The sequence below is a fragment of the Lathamus discolor genome, chromosome 20 (assembly GCF_037157495.1).
Source record: "Lathamus discolor isolate bLatDis1 chromosome 20, bLatDis1.hap1, whole genome shotgun sequence".
Lineage (NCBI taxonomy): Eukaryota > Metazoa > Chordata > Aves > Psittaciformes > Psittacidae > Lathamus > Lathamus discolor.
The window spans coordinates 4,921,167-4,942,468 of NC_088903.1; the positions used below are offsets into that span (position 1 = coordinate 4,921,167).

General features: G+C 65.9%; 1 protein-coding gene across 1 annotated transcript; it reads left to right on the top strand.

Annotated features, from left to right (window-relative positions):
• Positions 1-372: 372 nt before the first annotated feature.
• On the top strand, positions 373-15,920 carry JUP (junction plakoglobin). The gene is made up of 15 exons (XM_065699016.1): positions 373-451; positions 8,900-9,132; positions 9,984-10,237; positions 10,655-10,893; positions 11,218-11,419; positions 11,569-11,713; positions 11,986-12,089; positions 12,690-13,028; positions 13,370-13,525; positions 13,654-13,773; positions 13,884-14,034; positions 14,121-14,242; positions 14,439-14,478; positions 14,768-14,936; positions 15,059-15,920. The coding sequence occupies exons 2-14, from the start codon at positions 8,907-8,909 to the stop codon at positions 14,911-14,913; spliced, it is 2,244 nt and encodes a 747-aa protein (XP_065555088.1). The 5' UTR covers positions 373-451; positions 8,900-8,906; the 3' UTR covers positions 14,914-14,936; positions 15,059-15,920.
• Positions 15,921-21,302: the final 5,382 nt, after the last annotated feature.

Genomic DNA, 21,302 nt, shown 5'->3' on the forward strand with positions numbered 1-21,302 from the left:
CCGCAGGGCTGGACGGGGCCCTGCCCACGGCCCTGCCCCCGCGGAGCCCTCAGGGCGATGCCGGAGGCTTGGGGGGACCTGGGGGGGGGGGATCCCCGCACATGGGGGTCCCTGCGCTCCCCCCTGCACGTGCCTCGCCGCGCCCAGTGACGTCACCCAGGTGATTCCCGCCCCGCTGCCCAATCACCTGCCGGCCACAGGCGGGGCGGCCGCGCCCCCGCCAATAGGGAGCGGATAAACACGTCCGGCGGGGGGCGTGGCCAGGCGGAGAGCGCTGTTGACGGGCTTGCCGGCTGTCCAATAGAAACGCGTAAACCACCATGAGGGGCGGGGCTTGGGGCGGGGCGAGGCAGGGCGGGGCGGGGCGGGGCTGGCGCGAGCGCTGCTCGGCTTTTGTTCGGGCCGGAGCGGGGCGGGCGGCAGAGCTCGCGCAGGGGTCGCGCGCGCGCAGGTGAGCGGGGATCGGGATCGGGATCGGGATCGGGATCGGGATCGGGATCGGGGGCACCGCGGGGAGGACGGGGCCGGGCAGCGCCGGGCTTGTCCCGGGCCGGGGCTGAGCGGGTTCCGCCGTGCGGAGCCGGAGGAGGAGCCGGGTGCCCGGTGCCCGGGGGTCGCGGCTCGGTCCCGCTGCCGGGGCAGGTCCGGCGGTGCCCCCCGTTCCCCCCGCCCCGCAGCAGCGGAGCCGCGAGTTCCGCCGGTCCCGGGTGCGTGCGGCCGGGGCGGGCGCAGCCTGCGCGGATCCGGTCGGGCGGGTCCCCGGGGCGAGGCCCCGCGGGCGCTGTCCCGGGCCCCGCTCCCCGCCGCAGCTCCCGCGCCCGGTGGTGGCCGCGCTGCCGGGTCCGCCCCGGAGCCCCGCGGTGCCCGGCGCTGCCCGAGGGCCTGGGGGGGGCGAGGAGGGGTCGGTGGCCCGGGATCAGCGGAGCGGAGCCGGGCCCAGAGCGGGGGTTCCGGTGGAGCCCTCCAGGGGGGACCCGCGGGGGTGAGCCCCGTCTGGGGCTGGGAGGGGAGCGCGTCCCCTCCTCGCGTTGGCTTCGTGAATCGGGCTCGCAGCGGGAAGGGCAATGGTGGAAGGCGCCGGGCGCTGCCCGGTGCGGGCTGCGAGCAGCCGGGACGTCGGTGCCGGGAGAGGAGGGGGAGCCCTTGCCGAGGGGCCCCGGTCCCGTGTTGGCGTTGTCCCCGCACGGGTGGGGAGGTGGCGGCTGCGCCCACTCTCACCAGGCCGCAGCGTTTCCCCCTCTTAGCACCTCGGGCAAGCCCCGTGGCTTTGGTGCCCGTTCCCTGCCACCGTCCCCGTGTGGAGGGGACCATGACCCAGCTGGGGCCGTCCCCAGCAGCCGCCGCAGCTCCTGCTCCAGCCCGCATCGTCCTGGCTTTGGCATTGGTGCCGCTGCCAGCCCCGGCGCCTTCTGCCGTGGGGCTGGCGGGTGCCGGGGGCAAAGCGCTTCCCCCCCGGCTGGAGCGGTGCCGGGGGCTGTCACCGCAGCCGGGGCGGGCGCTGTGCCCGCGGCTCCGCTCCTGGCCCCGCACTTGGGTCCGGCCCAGCAGGTAACGGGGCCGGGGAGGCTTTAGGGTCCCTTTTGGTGTCCTTGGGGGTGTTGTGTCAATGTCACCTGGACGGTGCGCTGGGCACCCCATGGAACTGGCTCTGCACATCTGAAGCCTGTAATCGCTCATCGCTTTGGAGGCTTTCCATAAAGTCTCATGAAAACCCCATTTTACTGCTAATTTGGCTCAAAGTTGGCTGTCGGGGTAGGAATGGACAAGACTCCCGGCACCAGCGGCCGAGGGGTGGTTTCCCCTCCTCAGGGGTCGGCTCCTGGGGGAGATGTGGGTCCGCAGCACTCGGGGGCTGCTAATGGGGTGCTATGGGAAGGTGGGGCGGCCACGGCAGGGCCCTGGCTTCCAGACAATGGCGTTCTCAGCCTATTGTCTGGGCGAGGTGGAGCGTCCTTGCCGGCTCCAGGAAGCGCCTGCATCCCGGTGGGGCCGAGCCCGGCTGCTGGGGGGCGGGGGGGTTCTGCCGGGGCTGGGCACGGAGTGAGCCATGCACCGTGCCCGGTGCTCAGCCATGGTGGCACTGCCACGGCTTGGCTGCAGCCGGGGACCTTGGAGGATCGTCCCCCTGGTCCCGGTGCTGTGTTTCAGTGTCATACTCTGTGCTACCCTAATCCTATTAACTGTCCCCTTTGTTTCCCCATTGGAATCCTTAATCAGCTCTATGGGGCAGGCGGGTGCAGCTGCGCGGCTCTCGGCTGGGGCTGTTCCCGGGGTGCTGGTTTCCCTTCGAGGCTGTGGTTTGGTGTGGGAGTGCTCCATGGGATCTGGCTTTCCATCGCGCTTCCAGCTCTCCAGGGTTTCGGAGCCGGGTGCGGATGGGGGAGCCCCCGGGAGCGGAGCTGCCCTGGGCCCATCCGCAAGCCAGGAGGTGCTTTGCAGAGAACTTGCAAGGCTTTAATTGCAGCATCTGTACCCAGGCTGCTGCTCGGCTCCAAGGTTTAAATGAGACTGGCTTCTAATTAACACAACTTAAAAGGACATTTAATGTCTGTTAAAACAGCTCAGGCTGCTTTGGACTTGAGCTTTTGCCTTCTTTTCTGGTGGTGCTTTCTCACCTAGACTGGGGATGTGGGGCTTGGGAGGTGCCTCTCGGTCCCCTGTAACTGTGGGGTGTCCCTGGTGGGTCTCTGTGCGGATGGAAGCAGCTCGGGAGGACACCGTGGCTGTGCTGGTGCCTCGAATCCCTGCGATGGGAGGGTTGGTTTTACCCGTTCCCTATGGATGCTGTTTGAAGCAGTAGAGGCCAGCAGGGGTGTGGAGGCAGAGGTGTTCCCTCTCCAAAGAACCCTTTAAACCTGACCCAAGCAACGCCTGCGCTTAAACTGGGCTGGGTCTGGCGCTGTGCGAGTGCCTCAGTGGGCAGAGCTCCTCAACCCGGCTTCTCAAGGGCTGCGTGCAGGGGAGATGAAGCTGTTTCTATAAGGAGAGGCTTGAAATACCCTTCCCAACCTGCCAGCCCCGGGGGGGCACCTCCACACACCTCGGCCACTCAGCTCCCAAACGCCTTGGCTGCATCAGGTGTGTGGGAGAGAGCTTTGGTGCTGCCCCAGCGCTGTTGTAATGGCTGTGACGCACGGGCAGAGCCCCGGTGACAAACCCGTAACTTGCTCCGACAGGCCGGGTGCTGACGGCTGCTGCTGATAATTCCTTGTGAAGCCTCTGAACTTTACACATGGAATGCAATTGGATGGAGAAGGGAAGCGCCGGGTCCCTGCCACCGCCTCGCCTCCTCCAGCAGCGCCGGGGCCGAGGTGGCAAACCCCAGTGATTCTGGATGCTGTGATTGGAGCTGGGAACAGGCTGGGAGGCTCAAAGCCTAAATTTAAAGCCTGCAATTATCGTGTTCTTAAAGGACGATTTGTTCTTTGTGCTCTTTAAAGCAAAATAATGGGGTTTATGTGTTTTTCTTTTAATGCAGATGGAGCTATTGTGGGTAATTGCCGTGGACAAGTGGCAGTGTTTCTAATGAGATCAGCAAGCTTGAACTGAGGAGGGGATGTGTCTGTGTGGGTCTTCCCGATGCCTCTGCAGATGGTGTTGTTGGACGTGGGCAGGGAAGATGTGGGGCTGCCAGAGACCCTGCCGTGGGTCTTCAGCACATCCGTGCCCATGGGTAAACCCTCCCTGGGCCAGGATCCCTGGTGTGGGGCTGGCCCCATGGGAGCAGAGGCAGCACAAGAGAAGGGGACCTGATCCCACATCGAGCCTGCTGGGTCCGTGCTAGTGGTCAGAAGTGCGTGTAGGGCCGGGAGGTGATGCTGGGCTGCAGTGGGGCACGGTGTGGGGTGTACACACAGGCCATGGTGCAGCAGATGGTGCTTTGGTGCAGCTCCAGCACAGGCCGGTGGCTGTCGTGCCTGGTGCTGTGCACGCTCGCAATGGGAGAGCGCTTGATGGGTGATAACTCCTCATGGTGTGAAGTGCCAGAACGCTCCAGCCTGGGCTCGGCGTGTGCCAGGGCTGTCGGGAGCGGTTGGTGCAGGTGCAGGGAGCAGGCTCTGCTGCGATGGGGAGCACGAGCAGAGCGGGTCCCGCTGGGGATGCTGTCGAGGGCTGGTGTCACCATGCTCAGGGGCTGTGGTACCCCCTGGATGGTGGGAGCAGGAGCTCTGCTCAAGCTTAAGCTCCTCAGGAGCATCTGAAGAATAACCAGGGGATAAGAGCACAGGTCTATAGAGCAGCTTCCACCCATCCCTGTCCCTAGGGACCTGATGCTGTCAGAGCTGGTGGGGTGGCCAGAGCTGCTGGTACCTCTGTCAGCCAACAAAGGCCACCAGCTCCTTTGTGTGCAGGTCCAGGGCAGCCTCGTGCCGTTGCAGCCAGCTCTCAGTCTCCAACAAGAGGCCGATCCCCCGTTGCCCTCTCCTCCTCATTAAACTTCAAACTGCTCTTGTTCCCCCTTTGAATTCCACTTATCTTCACTGTAAAGCCCCATTGAAAGGGCTTGTGGTAGCCGGGCTCTGACTCTAACGCTTCCCATTGATGCTCCTGAAAAGCTCCTTTCTCTGCCTCCTCCTGCTGCGTGTTCCTGCGAGGGATCCTCTTCAAAGCCATCGCAGCTTTTGTGCGGTGCTGGGTCTGCTGCAGGAGCTTCGTTAGCGGTGGGGTGATGGTGATGGGGGGGACCTTGTCCCTTGCAGGGCTCCAGTGCTGCAGGGGTCCATGTGGCTCTGTCCGAGCAGGGGTCACTGCTCCAGGAGGGTGTTGGGGACCGGAGATCGCTCCCGTTGTAGCCCCAGTGCTTCTAAAATAGACTCTGTTCTCACACTGCATTTGTTGAGTTGCTGTCACTGCCTCTTGCCTCTCCTTAAGAGCTGAAGTGACTCCGGTTGCAGGCACAGCCTCTTTGGGGGTCACTCCAGCTCCGCTGCTCCATGGGAAGAATGAGCACAAAGATGCTCTGGGCTGGGCAGCACGATGTGATTACCCCCCCCCCCCCCAACCTGCTCTGTACCCCCCATCTGCTCACTTGGGGGGGGGCTGCTGCTCCCCACCAGGTCCCTGGGCAATAATGGCTCTTCCTGCACCAAGCAGTGCTTGTGGCCTCCCTGCTGCTGGTCTGGGTTGCTCAGCCTGGGCCTGCCATTCCCAGCTCCTTCCTCCGCAGGCGGTGTCGGGAGGGACGATGCTGCTGGATGCTCATCAAATGGCTCTGGTGCTGTGGGAGCTTCCTCTGCCTTCCCTGGCATTCCTGGCTGCGGGAAGTGGTGGGAGAGGCATTAACCTTCTCCTGGCTCTCTGCTGCAGGAGGGTGGTTGAAGCCCCTTTATTGGCTCGGCCCAGTCCCCATGGTGGTGCTGGAGGTCTGTCCTCCCCCAGACCTGCTCTTTGGGGTCCCCCGTATCTGCCTTGCTGGTTCCTGGGGGGGGGGTTCTCACTGTTCCTGGTTCCCTGGAGTCCTGGCTCCGTGCAGGCTGGGGGGGGGGCTCTGCTGGGGCTGGTTTGTGTCGCTTTGCCCTTGCTGCGCTCCATAACATCCGATAACATCCTGTGGATGAGGGAGGGAAGAGCAGCGCTTGTCCTACCGACAGCCCAGCCCAGCATCCCCCAGCCCCATGGCTGACCCCTCCAGGGCAAGTGTTGTCCCCTAGACCCCAAACACCCCCTGCTGCCCTCCCCTTTGCTGTCTGTGGGGGCTCTGCCCCACTGCATCCATTCGCCACCAAAAGCATCACAGGTGAGCCCTGGCACAACCGGCATCCTCTGATCCCTCTGAGGAGGAGGAGGGAGGACATCTGAGGACAGAGCCCTGCTATAGAGCATGGGGGCGAAGCTTATGTTGGGTGTCTGGCCCTCACTGGGTGATGAGCAGAGGATGCTTGGCTCAGCGGAAACCTCACTGCTTGCTGCTGGAGCATCCAACGTTTGCTCCCCTGGCCCCATCGCCTCGGGTGCCACTGTGCTGATGCTGCAGGGGAAAGATGGATGCTGCATTAAATGAGGTGCCCATGGTCCCTTGTGGGGAGGGATCGTGCCTGTGCTGGGCAGCACCCACCCTATGCCCCCTCGACATCTGCTGCAGGCCACTGATGCCTCTAACCCGGTGCTCATTAGCTTGGACCCACTCTCCTTGTCTGGAGCCCATCACCTGAGCTTGTGTCTGGGCTCGGAGGAGCTTTGCTGGCTTTTGATGTCCTCGCGGTGCAGACGGGGGGGGGGGATGGCTCATGCATAATGCAGGGAGCTGCGAGGAGCCGGTGTCTGAGCTGGGCTCACGCAGGTTTGGAGAATTAAGAGCCTGTCAGATGCCTGTGGATTGTGGAGCAGATGCCAGCAGCCACCCATGGTGCAGGCACAGCCTCCCCTCCTCCAGCGCTGGCTCCCTGCTGCCTGGGGGTCCCTGCTCTGGCTTTGGGGATGCTCGGGGTCCTTACACCCCCCTGTGTGCTGCAGGAGCTTCCCTGCCCTTGGCTCTGCTCTGCCCTTGCCAGCCTGTTCAGGGCAGCGTGGCTTGGACATGCGATGGCAGCAGCACCAAGGCCACCAGTGCCAGCAGTGCGCTCTCCTGCCCGCTGGGCTTCCTTGGGCAGGGCTTGTCATTGCTTTCCTTTGGCTTGCCCATAGTTTGGAGGCTCTTCCTCCACAGCCAGGGCGTTCCAATGGGAGGATTTGCTCTGCCAACTGCCGAGGCAGCAGCTCTGGGATACACACAGGGTGTGTGGTGCTGGGGCACTCCCAGCTTGGCACTGGGGCTCTCCTGGCCAAGCCCTGCTCTGGCACAGGGTGGGGAATGGACACGGGCGTCATGCACTGAATGGGAACCCCGGCTTCTGCCCACACCCTGCGTGGGAATGATCTGCCCTGGCTGGCCTCCATTAGCGGGTCCAGCTCCTGCTGCCTTGCCAGCATGCATAATGCAGAGCACATTAAAGCCAGAGCAGTTCTTAGGCTGTGATTGCTGCTTGACAGCTCAAAAACACTGAACTGGCAGGAGCAGGGCCCAGCAGTGGTGCTGGGGAGGTGGCTGGGGATGTCCATGGTGGGATTCAAGGTACTCACATGGTGGGGTGCGGGATGCTCACAGGGTGGGATGCAGAATGCATCGGTGGGATGCGGGATGCTCGCAGGGAGGGTTGCAGGGTGCTCGCATGGTGGGATGTGGGATGCTCGCAGGGTGGGATGCAGAATGCATCGGTGGGATGCGGGATGCTCGCAGGGTGGGATGCAGGGTTGGATGCAGAATGCATCGGTGGGATGCAGGATACTCGCAGGGTGGGATGCAGGGTTGGATGCAGAATGCATTGGTGGGATGCGGGATGCTCACAGGGTGGGATGCAGGGTTGGATGCAGAATGCATCGGTGGGATGCGGGATGCTCACAGGGTTGGATGCAGAATGCATTGGTGGGATGCGGGATGCTCACAGGGTGGGATGCAGGGTTGGATGCAGAATGCATCGGTGGGATGCGGGATGCTCGCAGGGTTGGATGCAGAATGCATCGGTGGGATGCGGGATGCTCACAGGGTGGGATGCAGGGTTGGATGCAGAATGCATTGGTGGGATGCGGGATGCTCGCAGGGTGGGATGCAGGGTTGGATGCAGAATGCATCGGTGGGATGCGGGATGCTCGCAGGGTGGGATGCAGGGTTAGATGCAGAATGCATCGGTGGGATGCGGGATGCTCCTGCAGGGGGGTGTAAGGTGCGCTCCTGGTGGGATGCTCTCCCGGTGGGATGTGGGATGTGGCTCCAGTGTTTGTGCCAGGCTGGGGTTTTGCCCTGCGAGCTCGGCCGCTCCTTGGGAACAGCCGGCAGCGCTGGGGCGAGCTGCGCCAAGCCCGTGCGCGCCGTGCCCTGCCGTGCCCCACCGCGCGCCCCACGCACGCCGCGTCCCCGGCCGCCACCCGACGCCCTGACTCAGCTGCCGGGTGGCGGGGGGCTGCTGGGGGGGCTCAACCCCTTCCCCTTCCAGCCCCAAGCAGGGTGCTAGGGCCCGAGGCTGCCGCACCGGCCCGGCTGGTCCCGGGGTCTGGAGCGCATCCAGGGCCGCGTGGCCGCCCCGGTCCGGGTGGCTGCATGAATCAGAGCCGGTGGAGGTGGTAATTACGGCTGTTGGGAAGCGCGGCCGGGTGCAGCTGCTCCCTTCAAGCTTATCTCGCCTCTGAAACTCTGAGTCATCCTCACCCTTGCGCCGCCGGAGGAAGGGGCAGGAATCCCGGTGTGGGGCTGGATGGTGCTGTCTGTGTCCCACACCGCCCCCCCCACCCCATCCCTCCCCTCCTGGCCGTGCCGGGGGCTGGATGTGGGGCTGGTGAGTCACAGCCCTGCAGCATCCGCCTGCCTGTGAGCGCAGGGGTTCATCCGGGAGCCGTCCTCCTTTACGAAAGGGAAGGGAAACGCAGCCCTGCTCGAAAGCAGCCTGGTCCTGAGTTTGGGATGCGCTGGGCTGCCCTGTCCTGCCACCACAGTGCTCAGCACAGCATGGGACCGCGCCACGGGTGCTCGTGGTGCTGGGCGCCCGCAGGAGAGCTCCGCCTGGGTATTTTTAGGCGATTTGGGAGCATCCCAGAGCGCTTCGAAGAAGGGTTTGCTTCCTTCCTGGCGCTGCAGCCGCGTGGCTGTCGCCAGCCCCTGGCTCTGAAGCCGCTCTGTACAAGTGGTGGGGCTGGAGCCGGGTCCTGGCTGCGGGTCCCTGTGCTCGCACCTTCCCCGCCGAGGCGGTGCTGACGCTGCGCCAGGCTCGGTCGTGTCTGAACACGAGCAGCAAAGTGCTGAGCTGTGGGTTCGTCATCCCCGCGCTGCTTTCATCCGGCGCCGGGCGGAGGGCAGATTGGCATCTGCTGGGGCTGCGTGGGGCTGGGGGCTGCCGCAGGACTCACTCCTCCCCTGCCTGCCCCGCAGAGCAGCCATGGAGGTGATGAACATGATGGAGCAGCCCATCAAGGTGACGGAGTGGCAGCAAACCTACACCTACGACTCGGGCATCCACTCCGGAGTCAACACCCAGGTGCCCTCGGTCAGCAGCAAGTGCCTCGGGGACGATGAGGAGCTCTATGGGAAGCAGTACACCATCAAGAAGACGACCACCACCAGCTACTGCCAGGGAGGGAGCCAGAGCCAGAGCCAAGCGCAAGGTATGGGCTGCGGGACCGGGCACGCCTGCAGCCTTGGCTGCTCAGCTCCTGCCTGCCTTCGCCTCCCCCAGGAGCGGGGCTCATTCTGGGCACTGCTCCACGCCGCCTTCCACACCCCGGGAGCTGCTGCTGCTGCTGCTGCCGCCTGAAATCTGCTCCCTCCTGTCCTGCCCTGCGCTGAGGCTGTGGGGTGGCGCGCAGCCAGCCCGCGGTGCTGAGCTCTGAGCACGCATCCGGCTTGGATGGAGCTGGGAACAGCTGATCCCGGCCCCCGGATCGGCGTCTGCTCTGCTGCCCACGCGGGAGCTGCCAGCCTGTGCTCCAGCTCTGCCTGCTTGGCCTGTCTGCGAGGGCAAAGCAGGCGGAGGCGCAGCCCCCGGAGCTAAAGGAGATGCTTCCCGCAGCTTGATCCCATAAAAGAGGGCTCTGTTCGCCTCCGTGCATCCCCCTGTGGGCATGGGCCATGGGAGGTTTGGTCACCGGCTCCCCTGGGGACCAAGTGGTACCCGTGCCGCAGTGATGGGGACACTGCTGCAGCATCACTGCCGCCCGGGTCACTCTTACTGCAGTGTGACAGGGAAGGCCTTCGTGTCCTCATCCTAATCCCCGGTGCCGGCTTGTCCAGGTTGCAAATATCCTTCATTTCTTTAATGAATGGGCCTTGTGAGACGAGTGCCTCCTCACGCTGCCTCATTGAGCATTGTGTTACCTCCGTGCTGCCATCTCTGTGCCCGCTTTGAAGCACCAGCTCCTTGCGGCGATGCTGCTCTAAGCTGGTGCTCAGCGCATCGCGGTGGGGAAGCAGCGGTGGGAGAGCCCGGCTCTGACGCTGCTCCTCCTTGCCCCCGCAGCGGACATGGAGGCTCAGCTGGCCATGACCCGGGCGCAGCGCGTCCGGGCCGCCATGTACCCGGAGACGGTGGAGGACCGCTCGCTGCTGCTCAGCACGCAGCTCGAGGGGCAGCAGACCAACGTGCAGCGCCTGGCCGAGCCCTCGCAGATGCTGAAATCGGCCATCGTGCACCTCATCAACTACCAGGACGACGCCGAGCTGGCCACGCGCGCCATCCCCGAGCTCACCAAGCTGCTCAACGACGAGGACCCGGTAAGGAAGCAGCTTTGCTGGCGCCGGTCTCCCAGCGCAGATGAGCTCCCGTCCTCACGGGGCTCCTTGGCAGAGCTCTGCGGTTGCCTCCAGCCCGCAGAAGGATGGAGCCCAGCTCCGTGCACCCGCATCTCCTCGCAGCCCGTCCTTGCTGCTCGGATGCAGCTCTGCTGCCCTGGCCTTGCGCAGACACCGGCTCTCGGTGCTGCAGCCCATCCCTGCAGCTGCGTGGACCCTCCGTGTGCTGCGCCCTGCAGTGTGGCTCCTGGAGCAGCGTGGATGAGCGCTGTTAAAACCAGCGATCGTCATCCGTGCCGGTGCTGCTGCTCCAGCGCCACGCTGCCCATGGCTCCCTCATGTCCCTGCGGTGACGGGCAGCAGCGGGACCCCTTCCCACCAGCAGCTTCTCTCCTGCAGGTGGTCGTCAGCAAAGCAGCCATGATCGTGAACCAGCTCTCCAAGAAGGAGGCTTCGCGCCGGGCGCTGATGCAGTCGCCGCAGATCGTGGCGGCCGTGGTGCGCACCATGCAGAGCACCAGCGACCTGGACACGGCGCGCTGCACCACCAGCATCCTGCACAACCTCTCGCACCACCGCGAGGGCCTGCTCTCCATCTTCAAGTCCGGCGGCATCCCGGCCCTCGTCAGGATGCTGAGGTAGGAGGCTGCTGGTCGGGAGCACAAAAGGTCCCCTTTGGGCTGGGGGTAGAGGAGGGGAAGGCTCCTGCTGCCTCCTGCTCGCACCAAACCCAAGGGAATGGGAGACCTGGAAGCTTTCAGCCTACGGGAGCCCCAGGGGTTGCTGCATTTGGAGCCTGCGTGGCAGCAGGAGGAGGGGAGCAGCCCCCCATTGCGTTGTCCATAGGGATGGGGCTCCCTCTGCATCCCTGCCCGTGGCGCGGTGGCCTCGCAGCGGGAGGGCACGGAGCGGGGGAGCCGGGGCTGTGCTGAGCTGACGTGGCCCCGGGCTGCTGCCCGCAGCTCGCCGGTCGAGTCGGTCCTCTTCTACGCCATCACCACCCTGCACAACCTGCTGCTGTACCAGGAAGGGGCCAAGATGGCCGTGCGCCTGGCCGATGGCTTGCAGAAGATGGTCCCTCTGCTCAACAAGAACAACCCCAAGTTCCTGGCCATCACCACCGACTGCCTTCAGCTCCTCGCCTACGGCAACCAGGAGAGCAAGGTGGGGCACGGGGGTCCTGCAGAAGGGAGGGCAGGAGCGGGGTCGTTGCCCATCCTCGCTCCCTGCGGGCTGCTGTCATGGGGCAAAGGACGCCGGGGGGGATGGCAGTGCGTGCCCCGCGCACCCTGCCCATGGTGCTTGTCTTGCAGCTGATAATTCTGGCCAACGGAGGCCCCCAGGCCCTGGTGCAGATCATGCGCAGCTACAACTACGAGAAGCTGCTGTGGACCACGAGCCGGGTGCTCAAGGTGCTCTCGGTGTGTCCCAGCAACAAGCCCGCTATCGTTGAGGCTGGTAAGAGGGGCTGCCAGTGTGGGGCAGGCGGAGGAGGGGGGGTGTCAGGGTGATGCTCTGAATGGCTGCTGAGGTGCTGCCCTGGCACTGTGTGCGAGCAGGATCTGGCCCGGCTGCCTGGGAGCTGTCTCCTTGCGCTGCATTTGACCTCTGCTAAGCCATGAGGCTGCATCGCGCATTAAGGGCATCGCTTGTGGGCTGCTCTTGCCAGGCAAACCCCTTGCCTCCCCCTTCTCCTGTGGGTGTTGACGCTGGGGTCTCCTCCCTGGCAGGCGGCATGCAGGCGCTGGGCAAGCACCTCACCAGCTCCAGCCCCAGGCTGGTCCAGAACTGCCTCTGGACCCTGCGGAACCTGTCTGATGTGGCCACCAAGCAGGTGAGCGTGCGGGACCCTGCCTTGTGCTGCAGCACCCAGTTTATCACCCACTTTGGCAGTGGGGGGGGGCATCGCCAGGGCTGGTGCTGGCCCTGCCTTGGACCCCCGCCACCCACTTGGAGCTGCCCAAGGAGCTGCGCTGGAGGTGGCTGTGCCCATGGGGGGCCGGGTGAGGGTGACCCTGGGCCCTGCTCTGGGCTTGCTCTCGCAGCCCATTGCCGCCTCCTGATGCGATCCCCAGCTGCTGGGGCTCCTCCGTGCAGATTAGAGCCTGATGCAGCCTGGAAACTATTTGTGCTGGCACGGAACCATCCCTGCTCTGCTGCGGGGGGGGACGGGGGGAACGTGGTGCCTTTAACTCCTTCCTGCCCCTGCCTGCGGCGGGGCTGGGACCGGCTCACCCGGGGATGCGTTGTTTGCAGTCCCCAGCAGGGAAGCGCTGCTGGAGGCATCGAATTCCCAACGCGGGCGAGCAGCTCGGGGGACCGGGGGGTGCAAACGCTGCATCTCCTCCATCGCTGCCTGCTCCGGTCCATGGGGTGCTGCGGGGCAGCTCTGGCTCCCCGAGGCTGCGCTGAGCTCCCATCCCTGCTCCCGCAGGAGGGCCTGGACGGGGTCCTCAAGATCCTGGTGAACCAGCTGAGCTCCGACGACGTGAACGTGCTGACCTGCGCCACCGGCACCCTCTCCAACCTGACCTGCAACAACAGCAAGAACAAGACCCTGGTGACGCAGTCGAACGGGGTGGAAGCCCTGATCCACACCATCCTGCGGGCGGGCGACAAGGAGGACATCACCGAGCCGGCCGTGTGCGCGCTGCGGCACCTCACCAGCCGGCACCCCGAGGCCGAGATGGCGCAGAACTCGGTGCGGCTCAACTACGGCATCCCCGCCATCGTCAAGCTCCTCAACCAGCCCAACCAGTGGCCACTGGTCAAGGTGAGGGGCTCGAGCTGGCCGCCGGGCTGCCGGTCCATGGTGGGATGTGGTGCTGAGGGGGCTGTGGCTGGTGCTGGGCAGGGAGCGGCGGTGGCTGCGTGCAGCGCGGTGAGCCCCATCCCTGATGGCAGCTAATGGAGGAAATGGCTCGTGCTGGCTGCTGGGCTGGATCAATACTTGCCCCGGGGGGAGGAAGCTGAAGTCAGCCTGTGCCGTGGAGGAGGATGGGGTGGGATGGGCAAGGAGGAGGCTCCGTGCTGGGGGGGTCCCATGGGACGCACACGCTGCCCTGATCCACGGTTGAGCTCCATCTCTCTTCCCCCCCTTCTCCTCTCCTCCAGGCTACCATAGGCCTGATCCGCAACCTGGCCCTGTGCCCGGCCAACCATGCCCCGCTGCAGGAGGCCGCCGTCATCCCGCGCCTGGTCCAGCTGCTGGTCAAGGCTCACCAGGATGCCCAGCGGCACGTGGCCGCCGGCACGCAGCAGCCCTACACGGTGAGACCCCTCTGCCCCCCCCGAACCAACCCATCCCTGCGGGGGCTCGTGCTCAGGGGGCTTGTGCCCTGGTGCTGGTTGTGCTCCGCCTGCCCCAGGGCCCTGGCTGAGCCCTTGTCCCCTGGCAGGACGGAGTGAAGATGGAGGAGATCGTGGAGGGATGCACGGGGGCACTGCACATCCTGGCCCGGGACCCCATGAACCGCATGGAGATTTTCCGCCTCAACACCATCCCTCTCTTCGTGCAGGTCAGGGGCTGGGGGGGCTCGGGGCTGTTCTTTGTCACCTCCCACTCACCCAGGGACCCCGGTGCTCGCCGGCTGCTTCCCCTCACGTTGGTGTTCATCAACCCCGACAGCTCCTCTACTCGCCGGTGGAGAACATCCAGCGCGTGGCGGCCGGGGTGCTGTGCGAGCTGGCTCAGGACAAGGAGGCAGCGGACGCCATCGATGCTGAGGGGGCCTCAGCTCCCCTCATGGAGCTGCTGCACTCCAGGAACGAGGGGACGGGTGAGTGCCGGCGGCTCTGGTGCTGCTGGGCATCACCGCAGCTCGTGGTGCTTTAGGGTGCTGAGGCTGCTGCTCTCGCCCTGCAGCCACCTACGCTGCTGCCGTGCTCTTCCGCATCTCCGAGGACAAGAACCCCGACTACAGGAAGCGCGTCTCCGTGGAGCTCACCAACTCCCTCTTCAAGCATGACCCCGCAGCCTGGGAGGCGGTGAGCATCCCCCAGGGAGCCCTTTATCCCTCGGGATGGACCAGTCCCACCTCCAGCAGCCAACCTTGGGTGGGAGCGACTGGAAAAGGGGGTGCGGGGTGGATGGGCTGCGTCCTGAGCTCTCCAGCACCCAGGGCTGGGCACTGGGCACACGTGAACACGAATCCCCCTTCACTTGTGTCCCCTTCTCTTGTAGGCTCAGAGCATGATCCCCATCAACGAGCCCTACTCAGATGGTGAGTGTGGGGCTCTTCCTGTGGGGCTCCCCTTGGCTGTGCTCTGGTGGGGCATTGGCCTCCTCTCACCAAACCAGGCTGGTTTCAAACCCTTTCTTGGGTGGCTGCTGGTACAGCACCAGCCTGGCCTGCGGGGGATGCTCAGCAGGATGCTGGCCCTGGCGCTTGGGGCGGTCGGTGGCGCTTGTGTCCATTGTGGGTGCCGCAGGCAAGGGGACCAGGAGGGGGTCTGGGCTCTGGAGAAGCCGCTCCCTGATGGGAGCTGAGGTTGCCACATCCCTTCCCGCAGAGCTGGACCCTGGCTATCGCCCCATGTACTCGGGTGACATCCCCCTGGACCCCATCGACATGCACATGGACATGGACGGGGACTACCCCATGGACGCCTACAGCGACGGCGTCCGAGCGCCCTTTGCTGACCACATGCTGGCCTAACGCTCCCCGCAGCCCCGCACCAGGTACCGCTGCCGTGGGCATGGCAGGGCCGTGGGGTCCCCCGGTGCCAATGGGGTCGACGTCCCCATTGTCCTATGGGTTCCCCTCTCCGCTCAGTAACAGGAGCTCTCCCTGCCCCGTGCAGGTGTTTTCTCCGTACAGAAGAGGGTGGCCCCAGGCTGAGCATCTGCAAGAAGGACTTGGGAGACAGAAGTGCCTGAGAAGACAAAACTTTTCCATTCCCACCAGAGGCTTTGGTTTTCGCTGTCTGTTCTCGGCTGCGGGGCTGTGGAAAAGGTCCTTTCCCCCTGGGCCTTCTTTGCGCACCTCCTGCCGCAGCCGGCATCCAGGATACTGTTTCTGAAGCTTTAAGACCCACAAGCCCTGCCCCGTTTGCGACCTTTCCGTCTTTTTCTATGAATAGAGATTTCTTTTGTATTTTTAATATGGTGCCAATGGCTTTTGCCACCTTTAAGTTTGTGCTTTCCATCCAACCCCCCCCCAAACCCCCTGCTGCTTGTTCCGCGTGTTGGTGTTCGAGGGATGGAATCTACCACAGGAAAACCCTTTGCTCTCCGCGAACCCAAACTCAAATCAGGCCAACCCAGTTTGCTGAAAGCAAAGCGTGCCCTGCCCCAGGACCTTCGGTTTGGCCATCGGGATGTCTCTTTGCCATCAGCCGTTGGGGAGCTGACTCTGTACCTGCCTATCCCCCCCCCCGCCAGTACCCGTATAGGAGTGATCCCCCATTAGGAACCGTGTCCTTGTTACTGATCTCTGTTGCACATTTTAACCCGTTTCCCTTCTTTTTGGTGAGTGGTGTGTTCCTGTCCCCCCCTCTCCCTTCTCTAACACATGTTCTAAAGAGGCTCTAGATGGTGCTTTAACGCTTCCACTGGAAGGGGATGGACGGTTACAGGAGCGTGGTGCAGGAATGGAAGAGTTTATTTCTGTAAGTTGTTTTTGTATAGACCAAAGCAAAGAATAAAATAACCCCCCAGCCCCGCGCTGCCCTGAGCCTGTTCTTCTGTCCCCGAGCCCCATTGGGGTGGCCGGGCTGCGGGGGACCAGCCCCCTCCTTGTGTGAGCTCATTCCGTCCCTTGCACCCGCTTTGCCTGGCCCAGGGCTCAGGTGGTGGCTGAGGATGATGCTCAAGCAAGGCACAGGTCCCCTCTCGCAGCCCCATGCCCGTCACCAGGCACCTCTGCTCTGAAACCTGCCTGTAATTAAGGCTCATGCTCATGAGGCAGCATCAGCAGCATCTCCTCTTTCCTGAGGTGCTGGTCAGGATTGAGCTGCGCTGAGGGATGGAGCCGGAGGAGAGGGCAGTGAAGGGTGGCATTGCCTCCATCAAGCCGGGCTGCCTCCTGCCCAGCACGGGAGCAGATGGCAGAGGAAATGCCCTTGGCTCAGCCGTGCCCAGGAGCGCAATGGGCAGCGTTGCCTGTGCCCGGAGGGATCTTGCTGGGAGGTGGATGCGGCTCAAGGCACGGCAGGACACGGAGCGTTCTGCTTGGCCGTGGTCAGTCCCGGCGGCAGCAGGGACAGAGCAGGAGCCGCTCTGGGGAGCGGGGCCGGCTCCATCCCTGTCCATGGCTCGGGGATCATCCTGCGCTGGGCTCGGCCCCGCGGCGCAGCCGGGCCCCGGTGCAGGGGGGATGCGGCCGCGCTTCCTGCCCCGGCCCTGCCGTTAGGGACGAGGAGCACGGCAGCTGCTTCCCGGGCAGAGCCGAGCGCGCTTCCGGAGGGCAGCGGGGCCGGAGGCAGCTGCGGGACAAGGCTGGGATCGGGGAGCCGCTGCCAGGACGGGAGCTGGAGCAGGGACAACCGGAACCGGGCCCTGTGCGGGGGGAGCGGGACACCGAGCACCTGCCCCGGGAGGGAGCGGGTCCTGCAGCATCCTCAGCCCCCGGGGCCGTGGGCAAGGATGCGCCCCTCCGCCTCCAGCGTCGTCTCAATGGGGCAGGTGCTGAGACCTCCATGGCCCCACTCGCAGCTGGGGGCTCTGACACCTGTAAGGGGTTTTCCATTGGGATTCCAGCTCCCTTGGAGTGAGCGGCTGGGGGCTTGTGGCTGGACCGGGATGCCGAGGGATGGGTCGGCCGCAGCTACAGAGGGGTTTGGCCGCAGGAGCCGGGATGTGGCCGTGCTCCATCTTCCCCAGAGCCCGAACCAGGAAGTCAGCGTGGGAGCGGGGAGGGTTTTCCTGCTTTGCGGAAGAGGCCGAGGCTGGGGGGGGGATTTCTGCCGGGGGAAGGGAGCTGAGGACGCAGCCCTTGGGCGCAGGGCGCATCCCACGGCGCGGGCCGCCCCAGTGAGGGCCGCGGCAGGCGCAGAGCACCCGGGGTTGGGGCTCACAGCGGAACTGAGCCCATTCCAGCCGGGCAGCGTCAGGATGAGCAGGGCAGGATCCACCCCTGACGGCCTTGGCTGCATGGAGAGACCCATTGCTGAGCCCCAGCACCGCGGGAGCCTTATCCTGGCCGTGCCTATGACTTTAAGGGATGTTCCCAGCTCAGGAGGGCTCCACAAGGACCCCCCTGGGGACATCCCCTGGGCTGGGGCAGGGCAGGATGGCAGCGACCCCAACCCCAGCCATGGGGTGAAGCCACCCCCGGGCTGCACGGGCAGGGCCGTGCAGGGCAGGAGCCGCACGACGGCACCGGGCAGAGGGCACCGGGCTCAGGTCTGCACCCGCACCGTGCGCCGGGCCCTGCTGCTCCCGCTGCTGCCCCGGGGCAGGTCCCGCAGGGGCCGGGTGCGATGGGAGCCGCTCGCAGGGCTCCGGCCCCGGCTCTCCCCGGGCTCAGGGATCCAGGAGCGGGGCCAAGAGCAGGCGCAGGGCCCTGGCAGCCCCGGCCCCGCGCTGCCCCACTGCGGGCTCCATCGGCGGAGCCATTGCGGGCAGCGGCAGCGCCGCAGCACGGTGGGTCCCTTCCTGCGCTGGGGGCCATGGGGGGGTCCTGCGGCTCTGGGGCTAAGGATCTGCTCCTCGGGCAGACCGAGCCTCCTGCGCCCGGCGGTTCCAGTGCTGCGGGGCACAGACGGGGGCTGTGGGCGTGCTCGGGGGTGTCCGTGCTGCCTCCCGGCTGCGCCGTGGGCCGGGGAGGGAGGGAGCAGGGTTTGGGCGCTGCAGAGGCAACAGCGATGCCCCGGCACGGCCCTGCTGGGGGGGGGGAGCAGGGGTGGAAACGGGGCTCGGGGCTCCCGGCCGGGCACAGCGGTGCCCGCAGCGGCTGCAGCCGGAGCCGGGGCGCTGGAGGGGGCAGGAGCGGGCGGGTTTATGGCCTGTCCCGTGATGTGTTTATGGCCCGGCCGGGGCGGCCGCGGGTGCTGCCCAGCCCTGCCCGGGGCAGCGCGGCGGGTCCCGGCTCCGCATCCCGCAGCGGGCGGGGAGGGGATTGGCAGCCGAACTTTGCCCTGCGAGGTGCGGCTCTGGAGGCTCCAATGCGTCTGCCCGAGCGCCTCCGCGGCTCCTGCCCCTGCCCGCTACCACGGGCAGGGACCCGGCAGCGAGCCCGGGGAGGGGAACAGGCTCCTGCCCCGTCCCTTCCGAGCATCCTCTCCCCCCTCCGGCGCTGGTGCTGATCCGGACATCACCAAGTGTTTGCTTTGGTGCTGAGCGCCCCTTGTCACGTAGTGGAGCTGAGCAGGTACGATGATGACCCGGCGCCATCCCGGAACTGCGCCGTGTTCAGCAGCAGTGGGGCCTGACCTGGTGCTGGCTGCTCCCCCTCTCCCCATGGGGGGACACCCGGCCCTGGCCGCGCTGTTCAGGTCCCCACAAGCCCCGGCTGGGCATTTGCTGCCCATAGGGAGCCGTTAAGCAGTGGGCAGGGTGCGTGGGGACAGGACCCCGAGCGTGGGGCTCAGGATGTGTCCCTGGTCCCCGGAGCATCACCCTCACGGCTCCTTGTCCGCAGGCAGGGGCTGCAGGAGGGACCCTGCTGCCCAGGGCTGCTCCGGGGAGCCAGGGTGGAAACAGCTTCTCCCATGGCCCCCCCCACGTAACAGCAGCCAAACTGGACACCGCGGTCCCGACAGAGACCCCCCCCGGCCACCTCCAGCGCAGCCCGGACTCCCCCGTCACTGCCCTGCCCCACACCAGCCCCACATCCCAGGGGTCAGCCACACGCAGATGCTGCGATGCCGCGACCATCACTGGTGGGTAGAGCCGGGTTGTGGGGTGAGGGGCATGAGGAGCTCGGACAGCTCCGGGCTGGTCCTTTGTCCTGCCCCCATCTGTGGCCGGAGCTGAGCCACCCTCCTGGCATCCCTCACCCCACACCAGCATCCCTCCCCTCCCACCAGCATCCCTCACCTCGCAGCATCCCTCACCCCACACCAGTATCCCCCAACCCACAGCATCCCCCTCCCCACACCAGCATCCGCCAACCCACAGCATCCCTCTCCCCACAGCACCCTTCGCCCCACACCAGCATCCCTCATCCCACAGCATCCCTCTCCCCACAGAATCCCTCTCCCCACAGAATCCCTCACCCCACAGCATCCCTCACCCCACACCACCATCCCTCTCCCGCTGAGCCCAGCGCTGCTCTGCCGGGCAGAGCGTGGCCAGGAGATGGCAGCAGGACCCTGCCCGCAGAAAGCGGGGGGACCGGGGGGGGGCGAGAGGGGTTAGGGCTGGGACCTGGGGGGGGGTCCCTGTTTGCCACCCTATGGGGGTGCCCCCCAACCCCCGGTCCCTTCAAGAGTGTCTCTGGGGAGCTCCCGGTGCCCCCCCCCCCCCGGCTGAGCCCGTGCCCGGTGTCCCCAGAGCTGCGCAGCTTCGATGTCCCCGAGGTGGAGCTCAGCAGCCTCCTGCGGGAGCCGCTGCCCCGCTACACGCTGCGGGCCGACACCGTCTTCGGCTACGACCACGAGGACTGGCTCCGTGCCCCCCCCGGCCCCCCGGAGCCCGCGGCCCCGCTCACGGCCCGGCAGATGGAGGAGACGCTGCGGTACTTCAGTGAGTGCGGGGTCAGGGCGGCCCCGGCGCTGATCGCCGCTAACGGGATAACGGGATAACGGGATAACGGGATAACGGGATAACGGGATTGCGGAGCTGGATTTCCTCACCCGGAACATCCCGCTCTAATTCCGGGAGCGGCTTCTGCTGAGCCAAACCGGATGCTCGGGGAGAGGCTCCGGGTACCCCGGGACCCCCTGCACGTCCCCGCTCCCCCTTGGTTGTGCCATTGGGGGGGGACACGGGTGGCAGAGGGGTCACCGGTGCCCCCAGCGCTGCTGCGAGCCGCTGAAGGGGGTGAGAAGCCATGGGGGGAGGCACCCACAGCCCCCGCGGTGGGGCAGGGGCCATGCCCCATGGTCGCTGTTCGCCGTGGGGCACTGAGAGATGATCTCTGCTTCACTTCTGCCTCTGGCCTGCGTGCGGCGGGGACAGGATTAGAGCGAGGGGCTGGATGTGGGGCAGTGGGAGACAGATGGGGCTGAGGCCCCTGCCTGCGACAGGCTGGGGATAAACCCCCCGTCGTGCCCTGCCCTTGCTCCAGCTTTCCCCATCCATCTGCTCCCCTCCCTGTGCCGCCGGCTGCAGCATCCCCCCCCCAGACACCAGCACCCCCCAACCCCGTGAGGGATTGAGCCCCAAAGCCCATTTAGGTGCCACGGGGCAGGGAGCAGGATGCGGGGACCGCCATGGGCCGGGGGTCACGTTTCTGCCCGGCTCCAGCGCTGCTGTGGCGGGGGCTGGCTCTGCCTCATCCCTTTACCCAAACCTTTAAGCTGCCGTCAGAAATAGCCCCCTGTAATCTGCTTGTGCACAGACACGGGGGACCTGCCCCGAGGAGCCAATCCTGGCGCTGCGGATTAGGAAGAAGCAGCTCCTGCCTGGCCAGGAGACCCGGCTGTGTCCTTGGGGGGGTGCCTTGGGCTGCTGCTGGGTCCCTGCCCTCACTGGGAGAGACCCCGGTGTGAGGAGGGCGATGCTGGGGCTGAGGGTGCCCGGCTCTGGCCCCAGGGGCAGGAGGGTTATGGCAGGGCGCGTTTGGGGGCAGCGGATGGGTGGGAGGGCAGGAGGCAGGAAAAGGCATCATGGGATGAGGAGGGGCAGCTCCAGCCCCAACCTCATTGCCCCATCAACGGGCTTGGTGCTAATGAGGACCGGCACTGGGGCAGGCCGTGCGCACGTTGGCATTACCAGCATCACGCTGAGCCGTGGGGCCGTGGTGCTGTGGGGCCCTCGCCGCCGCCCTCCTGCCCCTGAGGCCTGCGTACGTGCGAGGCTGCTCCTCCATCCTTCAGCCCATGATTTATTCAGCTCCTGCTTCCGCGCTGGTCGTGGTTGTGGGGCTGCAATGGGGGCTGCAGCGTGGGGCACGGGGCCAGGCTTGCGCCAGCCCATGCTGGGGTAGGGAGGTGCTGATGG

Bases quoted from the DNA above. Each gene is read 5' to 3' on its own strand.
- JUP (XM_065699016.1), top strand. From the start codon at position 8,907: ATGGAGGTGATGAACATGATGGAGCAGCCCATCAAGGTGACGGAGTGG. The intron at 10,894-11,217 runs GTAGGAGGCTGC...TGCTGCCCGCAG, and splicing joins GCCCTCGTCAGGATGCTGAG to CTCGCCGGTCGAGTCGGTCC. The intron at 14,243-14,438 runs GTGAGCATCCCC...CTTCTCTTGTAG, and splicing joins ACCCCGCAGCCTGGGAGGCG to GCTCAGAGCATGATCCCCAT.